Raw genomic sequence first — 26,471 nt, forward strand, 5'->3', positions numbered from 1 at the left:
ACCAGGCGATTGTTTAGAAGCTAATTGCAATTACTTACCGTAAAATAACTATGATATTTACCTGAACATACTGGTGAGGAATTTTTAAGAAAAAGATTTTTAAGCTTTTCATTCGCAGTTATCGGTTAACTGGATTAAATGTGCTCTCTCAAACCAAAGTATAACATGTGGCGTGTTTTTGACCAGCCAATAGGGAAGTTTGTTTACTAATTTTTGTGCGTTGAGAGAATTTTGCACTCTATCACAATAAAATGTTTCTTCGCGCAGATCCTTGTTGTCGCTCTGTTATAAAAGAATTTGCTCACGCTTTTGGCTGTGCGTATATCGAGTTATAGATGCACTTAAGAAGTTTGAAGAGCACTCAAAAGCTACTCTTACGCATTTTTCTTGCTCTCCAAACCTCTCACGCGCATCCGTAACTTGATATACGCACGCTAAGCATGAACAAATTCTTAAGTGGTTATCCTGGAAGGCTTGCGAATTACTCTCTTCGTCGTCAATAGTCCTTTTTACGGAAAGCACTATATAACATCGTCCTAAACCAGATGAGCCCACGACATATCAGCGGCATCTTGTATGAGTATCCGCAGTTTACAATGTGACTTCCGCTTTTTCTTGTTGACGCGTACTCACAGTGTACTCGAGTGTTAGGAAGTTCGCGTAGTGCGTCTGAGCCAGTTTCTGCCAGATTTGAACAGAAAAACAGGTCCTTTGTTGGACTGTAATGATACTTTGATGGCGCTGTTAACGAAATGTTTGGCCGGTTCGTAAGTTGTCAACCTGGTTTCGGTCGATCTGATTGATTGACAACACCTCTTGAAAATCCTACACACCATCGAACTAAGCCTCATAGCTGCCAAGTGAGCAGAAGAACAATGACATCAAAATACTCGAGAAAGATAAGTATTAATTTTAATTGCATTTGTGTTAAACTTATATGTACAGAAATTTCTGAAGAGGTACTTAATCAGAAGTTTATCTCATGATAAGCCTTCAAACTTGTATTAAATAAATTGATGTACATATTTCACAATTTTAAGATGATTATGTGATGACAATACACAGAAAACTGACGGAGAAATTCATAGTTTTCATAATTTTGAATTCATTCATAATTTTGAATTACAAATCATTCAGACCATAGCCACATATAGACTTTTAGATTGTCACTGCTTTTCTTTTGGTGATTGCATGATATGGTACCCGTCTTGATGTTCTTGGGAAAGGAACCATATCATGCAAGTCCAGGCAGTTGATGTAGTGTTTGCGCATTTTGTCTTGGTCATATGACTGCGCTGTGGGGTCTAGGCCATGGCATAAATCTGTAGCAAATGCCAGTGCAAACAAGCCACAGTCATTTGAATTTGTTTGCTTTTGCACTCTTTCATTAGAAAAAGTGACTGTAGAACCAGTATACAATAGCATGCGACATGAATGATCAATGGCAACCGCGCTTACATTTTGATATAAGCTGTCATACACCTTGACAGTTCCAGGACTAGTAGCTATTGTGCTCAGGCAAACCCAGAGTGAGCCAGTGTTTATGATCTGTACAAACTCACTAATGGCTGGAGTGACTAATGCACCCACAATAACAGGGTCCCTTAGACCATCTACAAGAGGGAATTTTTGTTTTAGGAGGATCTGACCAGCATGTATCTCAGAATCACACAGCCATGTTGTCTTGTTTAAAATGTGATCCTTTGAATCTTCATACAGTGTCAGGGTTGAGGTTGGGTCCTCAGGGTCCTGAAGATGCAACCATGACTTTGGATCAGGAGAGCTGTCAGCAATAACTAAGACAGGAATTTGCTGGTTGTATTCTTTTGTAATGCCAGATGATAGGTTAGCAGAAGTTGTATCTTGCATTGAGTCATCACATACACCTGTGTTGATGGAGATAGTTGTGCTTTTGAGTGAGTGAGTGGCATTTTCTTTGATGAAGGGATGAGTATCTTGTTCAGCAGAGGTCTCCTTATTAATGGCTATTGCTTTCAGGGTGTCACTCTTTTTCCCAGGGTCCTGTGGATGCAACCATGACTTTGGATCAGGACAGTTATCATCAGTTAATGAGACAGGAATTAGCTGGTCACATTCATTTGCAGTAGATAATATGGTAGTGGAAGTTGTCTTTTGCATTTTTGGTTCATCACATGTACCTGAGGTGATGGGGATAGTTGTATTTTTTGGTAAGGGTGTGATATTTTCATTAAAGAAGGGTTGGGTATCTTGTTCAGAAGTGGACGTCATCTTCAGGGTGTCATCCTTTTCTTCTTTTTCTCTTTTAATGAAAACCTCTTTTGGATTATTGGCAAGATTATGACAGATATTGAAACTTTTTTTCTGAGACTGTGGCAGAGAGGCTGGTTTCTTTGACTGGCAAGGTAACTGAATAGGATGACTGTTTTTTCTTTTAAGTCTCAATCGGAGCGGCAAATGAGCATACTTTTTTTTTTGGCACTGAGGACCTGTTTCAAGTGGTGCCTTTTTCTACACTTGAAGCTAAGTTGAATTTTAATTACATGTTAATTTTGAAAGTCTAACTGACCAGGGTAAACCGAAGAATAATGATGTGTACATGTATTCTTAAGATATCAATAATTATTGGAAAAAAGTTAAATCCCTTTTTTTATTTTGATTTATCTATATTTCATGTTAATAACACGATCTCACACGCCCCTGGCTTTAAATACCTATAGTGTCTAAATAAAGTTATACTTCACTTTACTTTACTGTCAGTATGGTTTATTTTGTAAATCTTTACATGTGAGCTTACTTACCCAGCCTACTGCAATTTGAAAATCCTCCTGTTTGTTTAAATACAGTGAAGCGTGTCGTCATAGCTATCTCGTACTGTTTTATGAGTTCGTCAGCGCTGCTTTCATCGTTAACATACCCGGAATAAGGGTCAAACTGTACGGTCCATCTTGAAGCCCAAGGTGTACTGTTACCAGCCATGTTTGTTCTTCTACCAAACATTTAGATTTCCCGCCAATATTTACCCGCGAGCCGTAAAACATAAATGCATGAGTGTTAAATATTAACTGGACCACCCCTTGGCAAATATATTTATTAGTAGCAAATAAGATGTTGAACGAAAACCAAGAGATCATGGTCAAATAAAACGTAAAGATAATTTATTACAAACAGAAAAGAACTGTATGTTTGTTCCAATCGAAAGATTTTACAGTGCAAAGTTATGCAAATGATCTTTGACCTGAATCTGCTTTTGGTCGATGATAGCGAGGTCAGAGGATAACATCGACCGAAACTATTAGGCTGGTCATATTTAAGTGTCGATCCTCCTTTTAACGCCTTTATAACAGGCTAGATTTTTTCTTAAATATGTGATCTAGATAGAAATTAGTTTGTACAAGTTATGGGACGAATACTTTCGCAATAAAATATTGAAGAATACGACGCTTTATCGTCAGTCACACAGGTCACGGTCTCTTGATTCGCCGGAAACGAGCAGAAAAATAGAAGACTCTCGCTACGATTCCGCTGACGTGTCATGGGCTCATCTGGTTTGGGACGATGATATGTATTGCCCTAGGGGTGTTGTCAATTAATCAGATCGACCGAAACCAGGTCGACAACTTACGAACCAGCCAAACATTTCGTTAACAGCGCCATCGATCAAAATGTCATTACACTCCAACAAAAGACCCGCTTTTCTGTTCAAATCTGCCAGAAACTGGCTCAAACGCACTTCCTATTCCATGAGTACACTGTAAAATACGCTTTAACAAGAATAAGCGGAAGTCACATTGTAAACTGCGGATACTCATACAAGATGCCGCTGATATGTCGTGGGCTCATCTGGTTTAGGACGATGTTATATAGTGCTTTCCTGTTAATATAGTGCTTTTTTTACAGTTTCTGGCGCCATATTGGATTAGTAACCGCGCAAACACGATAGCGAGGCTGCCGGTGACCCGATTCGGGCGTCGCATAAGAGTTTGTTGGTGTTTTCAAGCGTTTCGTTGGTTTGTCGAGTCTTTGGTGAGATGAATGAAAGCTTAAGCGTCGGGGAAACATCCTCCGCCCCTTGAAAGAGAAGAGGAAAGTATTGTGCAGCCTTTGACTGCAATAATAGCACCTATAATGTAAACGGTAGTCGTACAAGTTATCATTTCTTCGAGTTTCCCAAGGACGCTCAGCGAAGGAATCGGTGGTGTTCACTTATCAAGCGGCGACACGGACAGGACGGCTTTGTTGTTTCCACCGCCACTGTCCTCTGTCATGAGCATTTTCGGGCAGAAGATATCTCGAAAAAACTTTCTGGTCGCTGGAATTTGAAGACAGGTTTGTGATATTGTCGAGCTTTTGTTGTGTGCGTTCATGATTTGAGCTATGAAAAACTTAAAATTCAAAGATATTTTGGTCTTTAGAAACAAGGATTCGTTTAATTTTTCCCAAATCAAAGATTTTTTGGTTGTTTTATTCGACAATTGTTGTTTTATTGTAAACTTTATGATTCAAAGTGTTTCATGTCTTGTGATTTTTGTCACTGAATGATAGAATATTTAATGTATGCTTATTAATATTGCTGGACTTCACAAAAGCAATCAATTTAATTGCAGATTAACTCATAATAAATAAATCTGAAATGATTACTGTCACATTTACTAAGTTTTATTTATTTATTTACAAGGTGCAGAGCCATGTATGTTTAGCTGGACAAAGCAATCAAACCAAAGAAAGGCACCAAAGAAAAGAAAGATGGACGAGTCAACTGTTGGAGTAGCAGCATCAGCATTGCAGTTTGGATCCTGCTCAGTATTTCCTTCTATCGATGCGTCAACTGATGCTGCTCATTCATTTTCAGAGTGTGATGAAAATGCTGCTGGAGTGGAGTGTGAGTCCCCTCAAACAGAGCCTGATTGTGTCCTTGAACTGCAAAGGAGAATTGAATTACTTGAAACTCAGCTAGCTGACTGCCAGGAAAAACTCAGTGAAGCAGAAAAGGAAAATGCTGTGTTATCAGAACGTCAATTTTCCATTGACAAAATTAAAGATGACAATGCTGCTGTTTTATTTTACACCGGATTCCCAAGTTATGAGGCATTAATAAGCTTCTACAAATACATTGAGCCAAAGCTTTCCAAGATGTTACTGGAAGGGTGAAAATCTAGTAAAGGAAAGCCAGCCTTATTAACTGCCTGTGGCCTTTTGACAAACTTTTTACCCCCTTTACTACCACTGGCCAATCTTTGATTCTAGTTTTTGCTGTCTATTTATTATTAGGTAGAAATGTTTACATTTTTTGCATTTTAAAATTGTGGCAGAAGCCCAGCTATCAGTCTAAGCCTGCTTCCCGTAATCAGCCCCTTGGGTTCCATTAATTTTGTATTCCAAATAAAAGCACTTGCATGTCAATGCATATTAATAACTATTGGGATTCCATATAGTAAGTTATCATGGAACCAAAAATTCCCACTTTATTTCATTTAAAAATGAAATTGTACATGTATTTTTACACAGTGCATGCTAGTAGACAAGAATGGTTTTGAATTGTTCCCTTGATTTATTTATTGTTCACCTTATGTTGACCTCTGAAGTTTTAACTTTAAACCATTTCTTGAGCATGAATAGTGTCAGTATGGAAGCCAACCACCATGTAGGTAAAGGACTTTCCCTCTTTTAACTTGTTCAGTTAGCATCTCAGGGAAAAAAGCCCTTAGATAAAAATAATCAATCTTTGGCAACAATTCATCATACCATTTGCTGTTTTGAAAGTGGATTTTTTCAATAAACAGTGGCATGTTTTCTCCAAAGTACACTACAAAAATTATTCCTTCAAGGGGTATAATGGAACAGTACAGCTGACCTTGAACTTGACAAAAGTAGTTGTGGTTCCTTTTAAGTTGTACAGACCCATCAGCCAGTTTCTCCAAACAAAAATTCTTTTCTTTGCAAGCTTCATCAACAGTCATGCCAGCCTTGCTGAAAGGAGATTTTATTTCCTTCCCCCATTTTTTATCAGTGTCAATCATAGTTACTACTCTGTCTAAGCTCGCTCCAAGGTATGGTTTGTCTTTAGACAGTGACAATCCAGGTTCCTCCACACTTACTGCAATAACATCCCTTCTCATTTCCCTTATAAATAAATTGACAGCTTTCTGTTCGCTTTCAATTCCATACTGCACAGCTTCAGTTGTAAAGTTACTGTAGATTATTGCTTTCAATTTATTTGAAGGTTCCACTCTTGTTTTGGCAGCATTTCCAAAATTTGAGGCTGTCAATACAGTTCTCCTTTTTTCAAACCATAGGTTGTTCTTGGCTTGCCCCCTAGTCAATCTTTCAGTTTCCTGGATCTCCACCAAAGTAATAGTTAGACTGGAAACATGCTCATCGATCATATTTTTAAAACGATTAGTAGCTATGTCATAGCTGTCGGTGAAGGCAACACTTTCCTGTTTCTCTTCAGTCTCTTGAAGAGTGGGCACCTCAGAACAGTTCGATTTGATGTCATGAAAAAGAAAAAATGAGCAGAAAGGCAGACAATTTTGAAGGCTCTCGCTTAAAGTTTTGAACCTTCCTTCATCTCTGTTGCGCTGTTGTGGTGGTCTTGGGTCGAACTTTATAATTTTCGGCTTAAGGCGGATGTTCTTCTTCCCAAATCTTATTTTTCTTATTAAGATTTGATCAAGGGGCTTGGCTGCAACGCTCTGATTGCGTGGAACCACCCATACCGAAAGACGCGATGTGCACGATAGTGCTTCAGGATGTTTTTGTAGACCCCGTCTAGTAAAGTCTTCCAAGGCAAACAGCACACCTCCAATATGACTGCACTTCCCCTTACCCTGTGAGCCAAGCCCGGCGGGACAGGCACAAGCTGCGCGTGATACATCACACTGAGATCTGAACTCCACGACCACTCGGTAAGACGTCTTTTTCATCGATGGCAAAATACCGGCTTTTACGTACGTCTTGTCCTCATGGGTTTTGCTTTCAAGCCTTCTAACGTTTCCTTCGAAGAAAAATTGGTAAGATTTTAATTTCTTATAATTTGTTCTCTTGAGTACAATGTGGCGATACTTGCGCGTTGACACAACCAGGTAATCGTAAAGCTGAATAAAATTTAGTTCGGGAAGCTGACGTAAATCAGTGGACCATCTGAGAGCAGAGATTCGTCTTAAAGTTTCATCGTACTTGAAGTCGCCACTATTTTCCGTTGTATTCTGGTGATCCTGAGCAGTATTATCACTACTTTGCTGCTGATACTCACCCGGTCGTAGCGCGTGTCGCATGAGTATCGCGTAGACTTTTAAAACCAAATCTGCTTTTATTCCGCCCGTCGCTTCCGAATTAGAACGCAAAAGTTCCCTTAAATCCTTCACTTTTAACTTCTGGATATCTTCTAGCGTTGTAATCTGCATATCCTTGCAAACTAGCACTATTTTAGAAGCGATTGAACCACGAAAGACTTCTCCGATCAGCTGTATTTACTGTTTTTGTAATACGCGGGTCACCGGCAGCCTCGTTATCGTGTTTGCGCGGTTACTAATCTAATATGGCGCCGGGAACTGTAGAAAGGGCTATTATTCTCTCCAACACACCTGTGTCAATACAAGCCGATCTTCAAGGCGAACAAACGAAAAGTCCGTCGATATGGAAGAGGAAGATCTTAAGTGGTACAGTCCTTTCGTGCTCCTTGTTGGAGCTATTCTAAGTTTTGCTGATCCCATCACCGACATACTCACACTGGTGGAATTCTACCGCGCGGATCACATGACATGGTTTGGTGTAGGGCTTACTTTTGTTTTGTTGCCATGTTTGGCGTTTCCAGTGTTCTACCAGGTGCGTAGCAATGAACCTTCACCTTCTTGTTGTGCAAGAACTGCTCTTTGCGCATTTCATCCATTTTCAGCAGCCTTCGCAAGACTAGAAGCTTTATTTCACTGTCTCAAGAATTGGTGGTATAAAGATGAAATCGACTCCCACTCCGATAGCAAAGCTGAAGATGTACTCGATTTCATTTTCTTCGCTGTAATCTTTGAGGCAGTCCTTGAGTCCGCTCCACAATTTATAATTCAATTGTACGCCATCATTGTTCAGGAGGAACCAGCTGCAATTATCCAAATCATTTCTCTACCTATCTCTTTCCTCACTCTGGCATGGGCCTTCACAGCCACTGATAAGAAGTCTCTTGCCGATTTCGAAATAATACCAAGTAGCGGTGCCATGAAGGTTAAACACCAACTAGCATTGTATGCAACTCACTTGCTTCTCCTGAGCAGTCGACTGTTCGCCATCTGTTATTTCATCGTCAGCTACAAGTGGTGGGTTATTGGCGTTGTAATGTTTCATTCTTGTGCCGTAGTAATAGCGACTGTTATTCAGAATAGAGACAAAGTTGACTGTGATGCCCCAACTGTTCTCTTTATTTTATTTTTCATGGGCATTCACAGTCTAAGAGATGACTTAGTAGAATTATCGATGAGTTTAGAAATAACTGGTGTAACCATGAGTATGTATTTATCACATATTTTGTTTGTATTAGAAAACTTCTTTATGATCCTGACGTTTTATTTCACTTATAACCCAAACGCTTGGTACTCTTTACCTGTCACTGTGAGTGTTTGTGTGTTCAGTGTTCTTGGCTCCACAATGAGAATTTGCTTATTTCGTTGGCTTAGCCATCGCTGCCGGATAGCTCAGCAGCCGTGATGACAGCAGTAATGTGAATACTGATTATGTTACTTCAGTATAATCTGTTAATGCGCTTATATTTTGTCTGTACCTACTATTTGAATTTGAAGTGCGAAGTTAGGTTTAAGCTATGGAAACGAGCTAACTTCCATCGCTGGACGTGCGTCGTTGGACCACTAGCCTTGGCCATGTCCCTCGCGAAAGTTTCAGGAATATTTAGCCGGCTTAAAAAACGGTTGTTCCTCGGTTGTTCCTCGGTTGTTCCTCGGTTTATTTATAGGCTCATGTTTTGGCTTACGTGGTCAAAGATTGATTCTGTCGATCGAAAGCATTAAATGCGTTGTTTTTCATTTTGTGAGATTCTAATATAAAAGAGTTTGAATTAGTGTTCTCACAAAAAATGTTAAATCTTCCAAGGTCAGTTGACATGCATGCCCGCTTAGAGAGTCGAGAGTCCTTAGTGCCTTTCGTAAAAGCGTGTTGCGGTCTGCAGCTAGATTGCTCATTATTGCAAACCAATATACCTGTATGGCGGTGGACTTGGTAACAGGTAATAAGATTTAGAGCTCGAGTTTCTACTTATTTTCATCTGTAAGTAAAAATCATTAGATGTGATAGATATTTTAGCTTTGTAACTCGAAATGTAGAAGGAATTAAATATACTAAACATGCCGTGAGTTATGAATACATATTACTAATATTATAGAGAAGCTTGAAGATACTTATTAAAATACACGATTTTAGCTAGGAGTAAGTGGCTTAGAGGTTTGATACTTTCAACAAGTTTAGGATTAAGAATTTAGGACTTTGATTGATGTTGATCTAGAATTTGACTCTCATACTAACAAAGATGTTGATTGCATATAGAACGGCGCTTCAGTGTGTAGAGCTTCTCGAAGTATTAAGCTGTGTACAAGTTGATTGTTTGTAAAACAAGAACTAGAATTAAAGTTATTTACATTTAACAAGAAAACAAATCCATTCTTTGAGTACTGAGAATGTCTCAAGATCATGATGTTATAAAATCTGTAAACGGGAAAAACTGAAGGTTACTGATTCGAATCGTTAAAAATACAGTCTAAGACTGCATGTGGCTACAGATAAAGCTCAATTGTTATAGCATTGAAAAGAACTAGAAGTTTTACTGGTGATGCTGTTTGGTAGTGTTGAAGAATATTTGTCTCACATTCAAATCAGAAAACTTGCCCTATCCCACATATTTATACAAGTGGCCTGTTGCACAAGAGTTACAAAAGAAAGATGATGCAAGAATATAATGACTAATTGACATGCTACCAATAATTAAATAGTCCAAATCCGCTCTGAACGGTTCATTAGTCGTGAAAAAGAGTGATGTGAATACTTTATTAAATGTAAAGCTATAGATAGGAATCATAAAGTGTTTCTTTTAAATCTAGAAGTTTTTGATAATAAAAAATAAACACAAGAACGGCGAGGACTTCGATGAACACCCATCAGATGGAGATACTTCATTTACAACAGTTATTGTAGAAGGAATGAAATAAACACGTAACCTGATAACAAGCAGCGAATAGTGGATGAATAATATAGAGTACTACGTACTTAATAGAATACTCAATTATTGCTTCGAGTGAGTGATCTGGAAGTCTGACACTTTCCAAGAATATTCATTTATGATTTCAAGGTTTTAGCTAATATTGATCTAAATTTTTGACACTCTCCTCCTACTAAAGGTGTTGATTTGCATTTAATTAGTCCCAAATGCTAAATTACATTATTTATATCGCCATTATTTTCACAACAAGAATTCTAGTTTAAAGGAACGTGCATGCAGAAAATTTAGACCAAGAAAACCGAAAGGCTTTAAGTTATGACCTTTGAAGGTTGCGTTCTTAGTGCAAATTTCGCGGGTAAAAATACGAACATGATAACCCAAAGTTATTTATCCTAACCCTCACCAAATTTTAATTTTTTTAAGAATGTTATTGACTGTACTTGAATACACATTTTAAAGAAAAGTAAGTCTAACACTCCTTCTACAAATATTGGTTTATGAATTAAGATTTTGACCTGTTATGATTTAGATTTTTCCCTCTCTCGTCGTGCGACAAATGTTGATTTGCATTTAACCGACTCTTCAAGGTGAGTAACTTCACGCAGTATTTGATGTTGAACTAAAGCTGCGTACAAGTTTTGTTTTGTAAAATCAAGAATAAGAATACACTTATCTATATCTAAAAGAAAGTGGATACTTCTTGAGTGTCGAAAATGTAACGAGATTATCTTGTTTCATTGATCTGTGAATGGAAATAACAAAAAATGACTAATCTGAATGGTTAAGAATAATAACGAAAGAATAGTTATTTTAAGAATGTTGTTTACAGCACTTGAATGACACATTTAAAAAAAACTTAGTCTGAAACTTTCTGAAAACAGTCGTTTATGAATTTAAGATCAGTTTATTTAATGGCGTAGATCTTGTCCTTATTTTCAGCAGCCTTCGTGAGACTAGAAGCTTTTCTTTTCTGCTTTACTAGATGGAATTTAGGAGATGTGTGTGTTTGTGTGTTCAGTGTTCCTAACCCTAAGAAGTGAGAATTTGATTAATTCGTTGGCTAAGCGCAGGAATATGAGAGAAATGGATGGATATTATGGAGCAGCTTGCAAATACTTATTACTACTCGACTTTAGCTCGGAGTAAGTGTTTCAGAAGTTTGATACTTGCAAAGAATTTAGGTTGATGATTTTGAAGACTTTGACTGATATTGATCTAGGATTTGACTTTCTCATGCTAAGAAAGGTGTTGATTTGCATTTAGTCTGACACTTCAATGTGTCCAGCTTCTCCTAGTGTTAAATTTGCATATAAAGCTGTGTACAGGTTAATAGTTTGTAAAACAAGATTTAGAATAAAAGTTATCTATATTTAAAAAGAAAACAAATCCATTTTTTTGAGTAATAAGAATGTCTCAAGATCATCGTGTTACAAAATCTGTAAATGGGAATAACTGAAGGTTACTGATCCTAATCGTTAAACATACAGTCTAAGACTGTATGTGGCTACTCATATAGCTCAATTTCTACCGCAATGAAAAGCACTAAAGTTTTCTAGTGAAGGTATTGTTGGAGAATATTTGTCTCACTTTTAAACTAGAAAACCTGGCGCATCTTATATATACACATATTTATGAGTGCCCTGTTTCACAAGAAAAACAGTGATCCAAGAATATACGGTCTGATTGACATGCAACCAATAACTAAATGACAGCAAATAATTATATTAACAATAAAATTACAAATGATAACCATAGTATTGGAAATTATAATTTAAAGGGGCTAGTTCAAGAACCTCACAGTTCTTCTATCCTCAAAGCTCCAATAGTGACTAAACTATGCCTCGTTGATGAATCCCTCCACAATTTATAATTCAGTTGCACGCTATCAGTGTCAAAGGGGAAGTAGCTGTGATTATTTGAATAATTTGAATAAACCATTTGTGTGGTTGACACTTTCCAATATGGTCATACTATGTACTTCAATGATCGCTTGTTCAATGTGAGTGAATCGTAGAAAGGAAGACCGAAAATAAACCTTTACAGAACCATATATGTTGTCAGAAGCGGGATTATCTGTTTACAACGACAACGAGTCAAAGCTTCCCCACAAAGTCCTTTACCGGAGCAATTGGATTCCAAACAACCCGAAGAGTGGAAGAAGTGGTTCAAATGGTTCGAAAGCTATCGCATCACAGCGGGCCTCAACGACAAAAGATTACGAGATCCAAATTAATACGATGGCCTATGCGATAGGTGGAAATGCGAACGAGATTCTAAAAAGCTTTCATCTCTCAGAAAGGTCACTAACCTGCGACAGAGTGAAATCACGTTTCGAAACACAACTGTGGGCCCTATGAATATTATTTTGAGCGGGCACGATTTGTAACAAATGATTGCAAGTTGAGGAAAAATCTGTGGTCGATTTTATTGGAAACCTCTATGAACTCGCAGAGAACGTTTCAGTTTAGTTCGCTTTAAGAAGAATTGATGCGTGATCGTATCGTTGTTCGAATTGGTAACGCCTGTTTGTCTCAGAAGCTTATGCAAGAGGACAGACTCACGCTGGATAAAGCTGTCAAAGAAACCAAGTCGTCTGAGCTTGTTAAAGAGCATCACGAAATCTTGAAAGCAGATGAAAACGGAAAACTAGAAGGAAAAGTAAATGGCGTTCGTAATAAGAAGAAAAGCCATCCGAAATCCAGAAACATGAAAGACAACGAGCGGTTAAAGGAACTAAAAAACCTCACCAAAAATTTCCCGCCAAAACATGTTATCGTTGTGGCAAATTGCCCTTATACAAGTGAGAAGAATGCCCAGCAGCCAAAGAATCGTGCCTAAAATGTTCAAAACAAGGACATTACGCTACAGTGTGAAAAGGCAAAGTTTTTCGTTCATTCGAAGAAGAAGAAACAACTGATTGAAGAAGTTGAAACAACTAATTAGGATGATTGCTATTTCCTCGGGTCGATCAGTGGCGAGGAAAACTAAACGAAATGGTCTGTAAATTTATTACTCGGACAGGCAAACGAAAAGTTTAAAATCGGTACTGGTGCTGACATAATTGTTATTCCTGAGTCCGTGTACTTACAAACGGGATTAGGGAAACTTCAAAAGGGGTCACGAGAGTTGTTTGGTCCTGGTCGCGAAAAAACTTTCGTCAAAGGAACTGTCAAAGGAAATTTTACGACCGCAAATCCCAAAGAAACTACACAAGAAAAGTACATGGTGGAAAACCTCAAAGAGTCGTTGCTAGGATGACCGGCGATGGTGGAAATAATTCTCTTATGATAGCAAAAGAATTGTCACCTCCAAGGTCGCTAAATGTCGTACGAGTACATGAGTCGGTTTGGTAGCCTGGCCTAAGTAAACAGATTGAAGATATGATAATAACCTTCCCAACCTGCTGCACACGTCGAAAAGACCATGCCTAGCCCATGATACCTACAGCCTTGCCCGAAAGACCCTGGCAAAAGGTTGCCACAGACTTATTCGACCACAATGGCAAGACCTACATCATTGCTGTGGATTACTACTCAAGATTCTTTGAAGTAGCACCCCTCAATGGTACCACCAGCTACATTTTCAAAATTTGCAGACGAAAGGCGTTTTACTCAAGTCAAGAGCAGCCCTGTCTATCCGCAGAGCAACAGAGAGGTGAAGAGAGAAGTTCAGACTGCCAAAAAATTAGTTAAGAAGTCAGAAGATCCATAGGTAAAATTTCCGCACAGCCCCATACTATTGTAAAACAAATCTATTTTCCCAATGGCAATGTATTGTTTTTGTCGTTGTTTTCTCTATCCAAGAACTAAATGCATAGTGTAGTATGGGGCTGTACGGAAATTTTACCGATCCATATTTAGCTCTCTTGTCATACAGATCGACAGCACTGGAGAATGAATATGCCCTTGCAGAAGTACTCATGAGAAGGAGAATATGCTCCACACTTCCAAAGCCAACAGACAAGCTGATTCCCAAGCTGCCAAACTTTAAAGAGTTGTAGGAGAACGCAAGTACAAGCTTAAACAATCTGAGAACTACAACAAACGTCATCGAGCGTCAGTCCTCCTTGACTTGAACATGGGCGACAAAACTTGAAGAAAAGGCAAGAATGTTGTTATTATGTATATTATGATTTGACCGTTGTTATTTGAATTTAATATATTTCACAGGAATTGTTAATTTGATTTATGATTGGTCCAGGTGTTTCTTTTCCTTTTTTTATTCAAACCTTTTTTTTAGATTAGCGTATATTTTTTGTTTTTCTCTCTGTGTTGTAACCGTCTTTTTCGTGTGAGCAGAATAAAAGAAGCAAAAGATTGTTTTCAATGGTGTAAAATTATTAAAGAAAACCCCTGCAGTGGTTTTTCGCAGATCACAGGAACCAAGATCATTTGTCGACAAGAATTAGAAATCCTTTTGAGGAGAAACAGGCGCGACCTCTCCCAAGTTCAAGAGCGAACGTGGAAGGAACTTCGAACACTTAAATAGAATGAATCAGTCCCGCTCACAAGAACGCACAAATATCAAACTTAGCGAGCCCTCCATCCACAGTCATCAAAACACGTTCAGGCAGAATGGTAAAATTTCCGCATAGCCCCATGTTACATTATGCATTCAGTTCTCGGATAGAGAAAACAATGACAAAAACAATACATTGCAATTGGGAAAACAGATTTGTTTTAAAATAGTATGGGGCTGTGCAGAAATTTTACCGGCAGAATTGTTAAATCATTAACTCGACTGGTTTGTGAACTTCCGAACACTCTGTCTGAACATGAATAGACATTAAGTAAAGGTTTTGTTTCTTTTATTTTCGTTAACCAGACAGTGACATTCTAAAAGGTCTTAGGACACTTAGAACACTTCACATAGTATCAGAGTACTATCTTGTTTGTAGAAAGGGGGATGCGTGGTCGACACTTCCCAATGTGGTCATGCTATATGCTTCAATGATCGCTTGTGAAATGTTACTGAATCGGTAGAAAGGAAGGCCGAGAATAAACCGTTACAAAACCTTACACTACTGATAAGTGGTCTCTCGGATTCCCCAAAATGATACCAAGTAGCAGTGACCTGAATGTTAAACACAAAATTGCATTATAAGAAACTCACATACTTCTTCTGAGCAGTCGACTGTTCGTCATCTGTAATATCACCGTCGACCAGCTACAAGTGGTGGATTATTGGCGTGTTTATGTTTCATTTTTGTGCCCTAGTAATAGCGACTGTTATTCAGAATAGAGATAAAGTCATACCTCAAATGTTTTCTTTATGGTATTGTTTATGGGCATTCACTGTCTAATCGATGACTATTTAAGAGAACTATTAAGGGGGGCTTTATCAGTGAGAGGCACCAAGAATCTTCTTTCGATTTCTCCTTTAATTTTTCTTCTCCACCATTTAGACAACTTGACAACTTTCTGCCACCATTGCTACCACGGAACTTAATCACTCTAACACACCTCCTTAAATATTCTATTTATGAACATGTTACGAATTAAGTTTAGGGGCTTACAGCCTTTGCGAGACTGGAAGCTTTTATTTTCTGTCTCAAGAAATGGTGCTCTTCAGATGAAATCGACCCGGTCAGCTCCGAAGAAACTGAAGATGCATGCACTCTATCACATTGACTTTGCTGTGCTCTTTGAGGCAGTCCTTGAGTCTGCTCCACAATTTATAATTCAGTTGTTCGCCATAAGTGTTCAGGAGGAACCAGCTGCAATCATGCAAATCATTTCTCTACCTATCTCTTTCCTCAATCGGGCATGGGCCTTTACAACCACTGATAAAAGGTCTCTTGCCGTGCACGAAATAATACCAAGTAGCGGTTACCCGAATGTTAAACACCAACTAGCTTTGTATGAACTCACTTACTTTTTAGCAGTCGACTGTTCGCCATCTGTTATTTCACCGTCAGCTACAAGTGGTGGGTTGTTGGGGTGTTAATGTTTCATTCTTGTGCGGTAGTAATAGCGACTGTTATTCAGAACGGAGACAAAATTGACTGTGATGCTTCCACCGTTTCCTTAACAATATTGCGTATGGGCATTCACTGTCTAAGAGATGACTTTGTAGAATTATCGATGGGTGTAGAAGTAATTGATTTAACCATGAGTATATTTTTCTTACATTTTTCCTTTCACCCCAACACTTGGCACTCCTTACCTGTCACTGTGTGTGTTCGTGTGTTCAGTGTTTTCGGCCCCACAATGAGAATTTGTTTACTTCGTTGGCAAAGCAAAAACCTGCCAGCGATTTACCAGCCACGATCAGCGCTGTTGTGAATACGTGTGAGGTTAAGTATTATAAAAGTTCAATATAATCTAGCCATTCGTTTCAGATTTAGTCCGTAGTTACTATATTCGAATTTGACGTCCGAAATTAAGTTTAAGCTATTAGGATGAGTTTCGAAGTTGTGACTATCTTGTTTAACTTTCACCACTGGACGTGCGTAGATGGACTACTGTCCTTGGTCATAACCCTCACGAAAGTTTAGTCTTGTTTTGGCTTACGCAGTTAAAGAGGAGGGTCCAAATTAGATTTCTCCGATCCCTTATCCCGCCGCTATTTTTCATTCCTTCCGCCATCCCGCTGCAGTGAATATTTTCATCCTGATCTCGCCTGGTTAAACCCAAAGGTGTCGCGATCTGCAGCTAGATTGTTCATTATTGCAACCCAACATACTTGCATGGCGGAGGACTTGGTAACACATGATAAGATTTAGAATTAGAGTTTCCACTTATTTTCATTTATTAGCAAAAACTGTTAGATGTGATGAATACTTTTAAATTTTTAACTCGAAATGTAGAAGGAATAAAATAAACACCACAAGCCGCGAGTGATGGATGGATATTATAGAGTAACTTGCAGATACTTATTAAAATACTCGATTTTAGCTCGGAGTGAGTGGTTTATAAGTTTGATACTTTCAACGAGTTTAGGTTTATGAATTTAGGACTTTGACAGATGTTGATCTTGAGTTTGACTCTCATACTAACAAAGATGTTGATTTGCATTTAGAGCGGCACTTCAAAGTGTCTAGTTTTTCGCAGTATTTAATTTGCATATAAAGCTGCATACAAGTTGATAGTTTGTAAAGCAAGAGTTAGAGTGAAAGTTATCAACATTTCACAAGAATACACATCCATTCTTTGAGTACTAAGAATGTCTTAAGATCATGGCGTTCCAAACTCTGTAATTGGGAATAACTGAAGGTTTCTGATCTGAATCGTTAAATTAACACACAGTCTAAAATTGCATGTGGCTACAGAGGTAGCCCAATGTTTATGGCCTGGAAAAGAACTAGAAGTTGTCTGATGACGCTAGATGGTAGTGTAAAAGAACATTTGCGTCACATTCAAAGCAGAAAAATTGCTCCATTCCACATATTCATGGCTAATTAACATGCAACCAATAATTAATGGTCCAAATCCGCTCTGACCGGTTCACCAACCGCGAACAAGAGTGATATGAACGCTAAGCCAGATTTAAAGCTATAAATCGGTATAATTAGTGATTCTTTTAAATCGAGACTTTTTTATTATCAAAAATAAACGCAAAAACGGCGAGGATTTCGATGACCACCCATCAGATAGAGATACTTCATTTGTAACATTTATTGTAGATGGAATGAAATAAACACGTAACCTGGTAAGAAGCAACAATACTGGACGAATAAAATAGAGTACTATGTACAAAATAGAAAACTCAATTATTGCTTCGAGTGAGTGGTTTAGAAGTCTGACACTTTCTAAGAATATTCATTTATGATTTCAAGATTTTAGCTGATATTGATCAAAAATTTTTGACACTCTCTTCCTAACAAAGATGTTGATTTGCATTTAAGTAGTCCCGACTGCTAAATTACTTTCTTTGTATCGCCATTATTTTTCCCAACACGAATGTCATCTTTAAAAGCACGTGTATTCCAAAAATTTCGACCAAGAAAACCGAGAGGTTTCAAGTTATGATCTTTGAAGGTTGCGTTCTTAGAGACAAAATAGAAAACTCGATTATTGCTTCGAGTGAGTGGTTTAGAAGTCTGACACTTTCTAAGAATATTCATTTATGATTTCAAGATTTTAGCTGATATTGATCAAAAATTGTTGACACTCTCTTCCTAACAAAGATGTTGATTTGCATTTAAGTAGTTTCATCTGCTAAATTACTTTCTTTGTATCGCCATTATTTTTCCCAACACGAATGTCATCTTTAAAAGAACGCGGTGTATTCCAAAAATTTCGACCAAGAAAACCGAGAGGTTTCAAGTTATGATCTTTGAAGGTTGCGTTCTTAGAGCAGTTTTCGCGGGTAAAAATACTAGCATGATAACCCAAAGTTATTTATCCGAACCATTACGAAACTGCAGTTATTTTAAGAATGTTATTGACTGCACTTGAAGACAACTTAGTCGAACACTCTTTTCTACGAATATTGTTGTATGAATTAAGATTTTGACATGTAATGATCTATTTTTTTCCCTCTCTCGTTGTACGACAGAAGTTGATTTGCATTTAACCGACACTTCAAGGTGAGTAACTTCACGCAATATTTGATACTGAATTAAAGCTGTGTGCAAGTTTAGTTTTGTAAAATCAAGAATAAGAACAAAGTTATCTATATCTAAAACAAACTGGACACTTCCATTTTCAGCAGCCTTCGCGAGAGTAGAAGCTGTTATTTTCTGTCTCAAGAAATGGTGGACTGGAGATGAAATCGACCCAGAAGCTGAATATGTACTCAATCACATCGACTTAGCTTTGCTCTTTGAGGCAGTCCTTGAATCCGCTCCACAATTTATAATTCAGTTGTACGCCATCATTGTTCAGGAGGAGCCAGCTACAATCATTCAAATCATTTCTCTACCTATCTCTTTCCTCACTCTGGCATGGGCCTTCACAGCCACTGATAAGAAGTCTCTTGCCGAGCGCGAAATAATACCAAGTAGCGGTGCCCTGAAGGTTAAACATCAACTAGCATTGTACGTAAGTTACTTACTTCTTCTGAGCAGTCGACTGTTCGCCATCTGTTATTTCACCGTCAGCTACAAGTGGTGGATTATTGGCGTGTTGATGTTTCATTCTTGTGCCGTAGTAATAGCGACTGTTATTCAGAATAGAGACGAAGTTGGTTGTAATTCTAGCTACGTTCTCTCTACTATATTGTTTACGGGCATTCACTGTCTAAGAGATGACTTTGTAGAATTGTCAATTGGTGTACAAGTAAGTGGTCTAACTATGAGTGTGTATTTCTCACATATTTTTTTTGTATTAGAAAATTTCTTTATGATCCTGATGTTTTATTTCACTCATAACCCCAATGCTTGGTACTCTTTACCTGTCACTGTGAGTGTTTGTGTGTTCAGTGTTCTTGGCTCCACAATGAGAGTTTGTTTATTTAGGTGGCTATGCAAGAAATTTGCCAGCGGTTCACCAGCTGCGAACAGCGGTGATGTGAATCCATGTGTGTGAATTATTAAGTTAGTTCAGTGTGATTTAGTAATTTGGTAATTTAGTAATTTAGATTTAGTAACTTGGCCTGTAGCCGTACTATTTGAATTTTTGAAGTCCCATGTTATTTAGGTTTAAGCTGTCGAGATGAGTTTCCAAATTGTGACTTTCTTGTTTAACTTCCATCACTAGACGTGCTTAGAATGTCTACTGACCTTGCCCTGTACTTTCACGAAAGTTCTTGTTTTGTCTTACGTAGTCAAAGATTGATTCATTTGATCGGAAGCATTAAGTACGTTATTGTTCATTTGTAAGATTTCGTCGTAAAAGTGGTTTTTGACAACAGAAACTGTTTAATCTTGCAAAGTTAGTTGGCCAGCATGCCCACTCAGGCGTGCTGATATCGAATATACAAGCATGCACTTTCGAGTTTACTTAGCGGATATTGGCATTGAGTTAGAAATAGTAGTTAGTAGGAAATAGATGAATGAGAATCAAAGTGTGAGCATCAAAAAGACATTCATCAGAATTTGAGTCAGACGTGAGTAGTAAGGAATTTTTGAGACTTGAAAGTTTTGATTTTATCATGTACATTCCAGCTCTCCCAGAGTGTGTCAGAAAAACAATCTGAGAACCAATCAGTCTCCAGGAAAACTGATGCAGACGACAAACCTCTGTCCGTGATCTTTAGTGTGAAATCATACTAAACGAAAGGCAACTTTGAAGTTTTTCATTAAACGTGTTAGTGAGATAAATTTCTTAAATTTCTTAAATTTTTTAAACTGAAGGTGTATGGTGCTACCTCAAAGTATGTGGCGAAGCAGAAAGTCATGATCACCTTGAACGACCTTGATGACGACAACGCGAAGTATTTCTTGAATGCCGCACTAAAATTGTTTATTATGTATTCTGACTGATAGGCTTTTATGGTAAGGTCAGTTTACCGGATTGAATTTGACATTCGTTTCAACTCATTTTCCCATATGTGTGTTTTTACTTGGAAAAACAGTTGAATGTTCCGTACAGCTTAGTTAAGCATTTACCAGGCGATTGTTTAGAAGCTAATTGCAATTACTTACCGTAAAATAACTATGATATTTACCTGAACATACTAGTGAGGAATTTTTAAGAAAAAGATTTTTAAGCTTTTCATTCACAGTTATCGGTTTACTGGATTAAATGTGCTCGCTCAAACCAAAGTATAACATGTGGCGTGTTTTTGACCAGCTAATAGGGAAGTTTGTTTACTAATTTTTGTGCGTTGAGAGAATTTTGCACTCTATCACAATAAAATGTTTCTTCGCGCAGATCCTTGTTGTCGCTCTGTTTTAAAAGAATTTGCTCATGCTTTTAGCTGTGCGTTTGTCGAGTTATGGATGCACTTAAGAAGTTTGAAGAGCACTCAAAAGCTACTCTTACGCATTTTTCTTGCTCTCCAAACCTCCCACGCGCATCCGTAACTTGATATACGCACCGCTAAGCATGAACAAATTCTTAAGTGGTTATCTTGAAAGGCTTGCGAATTACTCTCTTCGTCGTCAATTATTCTCTCCAACACACCTGTGTCGATACAAGCCGATCTTCAAGGCGAACAAACGAAAAGTCCGTCGATATGGAAGAGGAAGATTTTAAGTGGTACAGTCCTTTCGTGCTCCTTGTTGGAGCTATTCTAAGTTTTGCTGATCCCATCACCGACATACTCACACTGGTGGAATTCTACCGCGCGGATCACATGACATGGTTTGGTGTAGGACTTACTTTTATTTTGTTGCCATGTTTGGCATTTCCAGTGGCCTACCGGGAGATTCGTGTCATTGAACGTTCACTTTCTCAGTGGGCAAGAACTGCTCTTTGCGCATTGCATCCATTTTCAGCAGCCTTCGCAAGACTAGAAGCTTTATTTCACTGTCTCAAGAATTGGTGGTATAAAGATGAAATCGACTCCCACTCCGACTCCCACGACTTCAGCAAAGCTGAAGATGTACTCAGTTACATTTCCTTCGCTGTACTCTTTGAGGCAGTCCTTGAGTGCGCTCCACAATTTATAATTCAATTGTACGCCATCATTGTTCAGGAGGAACCAGCTGCAATTATCCAAATCATTTCTCTACCTATCTCTTTCCTCACTCTGGCATGGGCCTTCACAGCCACTGATAAGATGGTTCTTGCCAAGTGCGAAATAATACCAAGTAGCGGTGCCATGAAGGTTAAACATCAACTAGCATTGTATGTAACTCACTTGCTTCTCCTGAGCAGTCGACTGTTCGCCATCTGTTATTTTACCGTCAGCTACAAGTGGTGGGTTATTGGCGTTGTAATGTTTCATTCTTGTGTCGTATTAATAGCGACTGTTATTCAGAAAAGAGACGAAGTTGACCGTGATGCCTTAAGTGTTTTCTTTATTTTATTGTTTATGGGCATTCACAGTCTAAGAGATGACTTAGTAGAATTATCGATGGGTTTAGTCTTAACTGGTGTAACCATGAGTATGTATTTATCACATATTTTGTTTGTATTAGAAAACTTCTTTATGATCCTGACGTTTTATTTCACTTATAACCCAAACGCTTGGTACTCTTTACCTGTCACTGTGAGTGTTTGTGTGTTCAGTGTTCTTGGCTCCACAATGAGAATTTGCTTATTTCGTTGGCTTAGCAGGAGACCTGCCGGACAGCTCAGCGGTCGTGATGACAGCAGTAATGTGAATACTGATCATGTTAGTTCAGTATAATCTGCTAATGCGCTTATATTTTGTCTGTACCTACTATTTGAATTTGAAGTGCGAAGTTAGGTTTAAGCTATGGAAACGAGTTTCGAAGTTGTGACTATCTTGTTTAACTTCCATCGCTGGACGTGCGTCGTTGGACCACTAGCCTTGGCCATGTCCCTCGCGAAAGTTTCAGGAATGTTTAGCCGGCTTAAAAAACGGTTGTTCCTCGGTGTATTTATAGGCTCATGTTTTGGCTTACGTGGTCAAAGATTGATTCTGTCGATCGAAAGCAATAAATGCGTTGTTTTTCATTTTGTGAGATTCTAATATAAAAGAGTTTGAATTAGTGTTCTCACAAAAAATGTTAAATCTTCCAAGGTCAGTTGACATGCATGCCCGCTTAGAGAGTCGAGAGTCCTTAGTGCCTTTCGTAAAAGCGTGTTGCGGTCTGCAGCTAGATTGCTCATTATTGCAAACCAATATGCCTGTATGGCGGTGGACTTGGTAACAGGTAATAAGATTTAGAGCTCGAGTTTCTACTTATTTTCATCTGTAAGTAAAAATCATTAGATGTGATAGATATTTTAGCTTTGTAACTCGAAATGTAGAAGGAATGAAATATACTAAACATGCCGTGAGTTATGAATACATATTACTAATATTATAGAGTAGCTTGAAGATACTTATTAAAATACGCGATTTTAGCTAGGAGTAAGTGGCTTAGAGGTTTGATACTTTCAACAAGTTTAGGATTAAGAGTTTAGGATTTTGATTGATGTTGATCTAGAATTTGACTCTCATGTTAACAAAGATGTTGATTTGCATATTGAACGGCACTTCAGTGTGTAGAGCTTCTCGAAGTATTAAGCTGTGTACAAGTTGATTGTTTGTAAAACAAGAACTAGAATTAAAGTTATTTACATTTAACAAGAAAACAAATCCATTCTTTGAGTACTGAGAATGTCTCAAGATCATGATGTTTTAAAATCTGTAAACGGGAAAAACTGAAGGTTACTCATTCGAATCGTTAAAAATACAGTCTAAGACTGCAAGTGGCTACTGATAAAGCTCAATTGTTATAGCATTGAAAAGAACTAGAAGTTTTACTGATGACGCTGTTTGGTAGTGTTAAAGAATACTCGTCTCGCATTCAAAGCAGAAAACTTGCCCTATCCCACATGTTTATACGAGTGGCCTGTTGCACAAGAGTTACAAGAGAAAGATGATGCAAGAACATAATGACTAATTGACATGCTACCAATAATTAAATGGTCCAAATCCGCTCTGGCCGGTTCATCAGTCGCGAAAAAGAGTGATGTGAATACTTTATTACATGTAAAGCTATAGATAGGAATCATAAAGTGTTTCTTTTAAATCTAGAATTTTTTTGATAATCAAAAATAAACACAAGAACGGCGAGGATTTCGATGAACACCCATCAGATGGAGATACTTCATTTACAACAGTTATTGTAGAAGGAATGAAATAAACACGTAACCTGAAAACAAGCAGCGAATAGTGGATGAATAAAATAGAGTACTACGTACTTAATAGAATACTCAATTATTGCTTCGAGTGAGCGATCTAGAAGTCTGACACTTTCCAAGAATATTCATTTATAATTTCAAGGTTTTAGCTGATATTGATCTAAATTTTTGACACTCTCCTCCTACTAAGGGTGTTGATTTGCATTTAGTTAGTCCCAAATGCTAAATTACATTATTTGTATCGCCATTATTTTCATAACAAGAATTTCAGTTTAAAGGAACGTGTATGCAGAAAATTTGGCCCTAGAAAACCGAAAGGCTCTAAGTTATGACCTTTGAAGGTTGCGTTCTTAGTGCAGTTTTCGCGGGTAAAAATACGAACATGATAACCCAAAGTTATTTATCCTAACCCTCACCAAATTTTAATTTTCTTAAGAATGTTATTGACTGCACTTGAATACACATTTTAAAGAAAAGTAAGTCTAACACTCCTTCTACAAATATTGGTATATGAATTAAGATTTTGACCTGTTATGATTTAGATTTTTCCCTCTCTCGTCGTGCGACAGATGTTGATTTGCATTTAACCGACACTTCAAGGTGAGTAACTTCACGTATTTGATGTCGAATTAAAGTTGCGTACAAGTTTTGTTTTGCAAAATCAAGAATAAGAATAAACTTATCTATATCTAAAAGAAAGTGGATACTTCTTGAGTGTCGAAAATGCAACGAGATTATCTTGTTTCATTGATCTGTGAATGGAAATAACAAAAAATGACTAATCTGAATGGTTAAGAATAATAACGAAAGAATAGTTATTTTAAGAATGTTGTTTACAGCACTTGAATAACACATTTAAAAAAAACTTAGTCTGAAACTTTCTAAAAACAGTCGTTTATGAATTTAAGATCAGTTTATTTAATGGCGTAGATCTTGTCCTTATTTTCAGCAGCCTTCGTGAGACTAGAAGCTTTTCTTTTCTGCTTTACGAGATGGAATTTAGGAGATGTGTGTGTTTGTGTGTTCAGTGTTCCTAACCCTAAGCAATGAGAATTTGATTAATTCGTTGGCTAAGCGCAGGAATATGAGAGTAATGGATGGATATTATAGAGCAGCTTGCAAATACTTATTAAAATACTCGACTTTAGCTTGGAGTAAGTGTTTCAGAAGTTTGATACTTGCAAAGAGTTTAGGTTGATGAATTTAAGACTTTGACTGATAGGATTTGACTTTCTCATGCTAAGAAAGTTGTTGATTTGCATTTAGTCTGACACTTCAATGTGTCTAGCTTCTCGTAGTATTAAATTTGCATATAAAGCTGTGTACAGGTTAATAGTTTGTAAAACAAGATTTAGAATAAAAGTTATTTATATTTAACAAGAAAAAAAATCCATTCTTTGAGTACTGAGAATGTCTCAAGATCATCGTCTTACAAAATCTGTAAATGGGAATAACTGAAGGTTACTGATCCTAATCGTTGAACATACAGTCTAAGACTGTACGTGTCTATTTATAAAGCTCAATTTTTACCGCAATGAAAAGCACTAAAGTTTTCTAATGAAGGTATTGTTGAAGAAGAATTGTCTCACTTTTAAAGTAGAAAACCTGCCGCATCTCATATATACACATATTTATGAGTGCCCTGTTTCACAAGAAAAGCAGTGATCCAAGAATATAGGGGGTGATTGACATGCAACCAATAACTAAATGACAGCAAATAATTATATTAACAATAAAAATAAAAATGATAACCATAGTATTGGAAATTGTAATTTGAAGGGGCTAGCTCAAGAACCTCACAGCTCTTCTATCCTCAAAGCTCCAATAGTGACTAAACTATGCCTCGTTGGTGAATCCCTCCACAATTTATAATTCAGTTGCACGCTATCAGTGTCAAAGGGGAACTAGCTAGATTATTTGAATAATTTGAATAAACCTCTCGTGTGGTTGACACTTTCCAATATGGTTATACTATGTACTTCAATGATGGCTTGTTCAATGTGAGTGAATCGTAGAAAGGAAGCCCGAAAATAAACCTTTACAGAACCATATATGTTGTCAGAAGCGGGATTATCTGTTTACAACGACAACGAGTCAAAGCTTCCCCACAAATTCCTTTACCGGAGAAATTGGATTCCAAACAACCCGAAGAGTGGAAGAAGTGGTTCGAATTGTTCGAAAGCTATCGCATCACAGCGGGCCTCGACGAAAAAAGATTACGAGATCCAAATTAATACGATGGTCTATGCGATGGGTGGAAATGCGAACGAGATTCTGAAAAGCTTTCATCTCTCAGAAAGGTCACTAACCTACGACAGAATGAAATCACGTTTCGAAACACAACTGTGGGCCCTACGAATATTATTTTGAACGAGCACGATTTGTAACAAATGATTGCAAGGTGAGGAAAAATCTGTGGTCGATTTTATTGGAAACCTCTATGAACTCGCAGAGAACTTTTCAGTTTGGTTCGCTTTAGGAAGAATTGATGCGTGATCGTATCATTGTTCGAATTAGTAACGCCTGGTTGTCTCAGAAGCTTATGCAAGAGGACAGACTCACGCTGGAAAAAGCTGTCAAAGAAGCCAAGTCGTCTGAGCTTGTTAAAGAGCATCACGAAATCTTGAAAG

General features: G+C 37.8%; 4 protein-coding genes and 2 pseudogenes across 4 annotated transcripts; 5 read left to right on the forward strand and 1 right to left on the reverse strand.

Annotated features, from left to right (window-relative positions):
• The first annotated feature begins 3,943 nt into the window (after positions 1–3,943).
• Positions 3,944–5,780, forward strand: LOC131779833 (uncharacterized; annotated as a pseudogene).
• Positions 5,601–7,385, reverse strand: LOC136283940 (uncharacterized). The gene has a single exon (XM_066173532.1). The coding sequence runs from the start codon at positions 7,383–7,385 to the stop codon at positions 5,601–5,603; it is 1,785 nt and encodes a 594-aa protein (XP_066029629.1).
• A 147-nt stretch (positions 7,386–7,532) lies between these two features.
• Positions 7,533–9,619, forward strand: LOC131774837 (XK-related protein 8-like). The gene has a single exon (XM_059090917.2). It carries the CDS (start codon positions 7,618–7,620, stop codon positions 8,674–8,676), a length of 1,059 nt encoding a protein of 352 aa, XP_058946900.2. The 5' UTR covers positions 7,533–7,617; the 3' UTR covers positions 8,677–9,619.
• A 4,010-nt stretch (positions 9,620–13,629) lies between these two features.
• Positions 13,630–16,479, forward strand: LOC131774830 (uncharacterized; annotated as a pseudogene).
• Positions 16,480–18,161: 1,682 nt separating this feature from the next.
• LOC136283762 (XK-related protein 6-like) lies at positions 18,162–20,833 on the forward strand. Its single transcript, XM_066172962.1, has 2 exons — positions 18,162–18,219; positions 18,764–20,833. The coding sequence occupies exons 1-2, from the start codon at positions 18,162–18,164 to the stop codon at positions 19,663–19,665; spliced, it is 960 nt and encodes a 319-aa protein (XP_066029059.1). The 3' UTR covers positions 19,666–20,833.
• A 146-nt stretch (positions 20,834–20,979) lies between these two features.
• Positions 20,980–23,238, forward strand: LOC136284036 (XK-related protein 6-like). The gene has a single exon (XM_066173774.1). It carries the CDS (start codon positions 21,257–21,259, stop codon positions 22,373–22,375), a length of 1,119 nt encoding a protein of 372 aa, XP_066029871.1. The 5' UTR covers positions 20,980–21,256; the 3' UTR covers positions 22,376–23,238.
• Positions 23,239–26,471: the final 3,233 nt, after the last annotated feature.

The sequence above is a fragment of the Pocillopora verrucosa genome, chromosome 10 (assembly GCF_036669915.1).
Source record: "Pocillopora verrucosa isolate sample1 chromosome 10, ASM3666991v2, whole genome shotgun sequence".
Taxonomy (NCBI): Eukaryota; Metazoa; Cnidaria; class Anthozoa; order Scleractinia; family Pocilloporidae; genus Pocillopora; species Pocillopora verrucosa.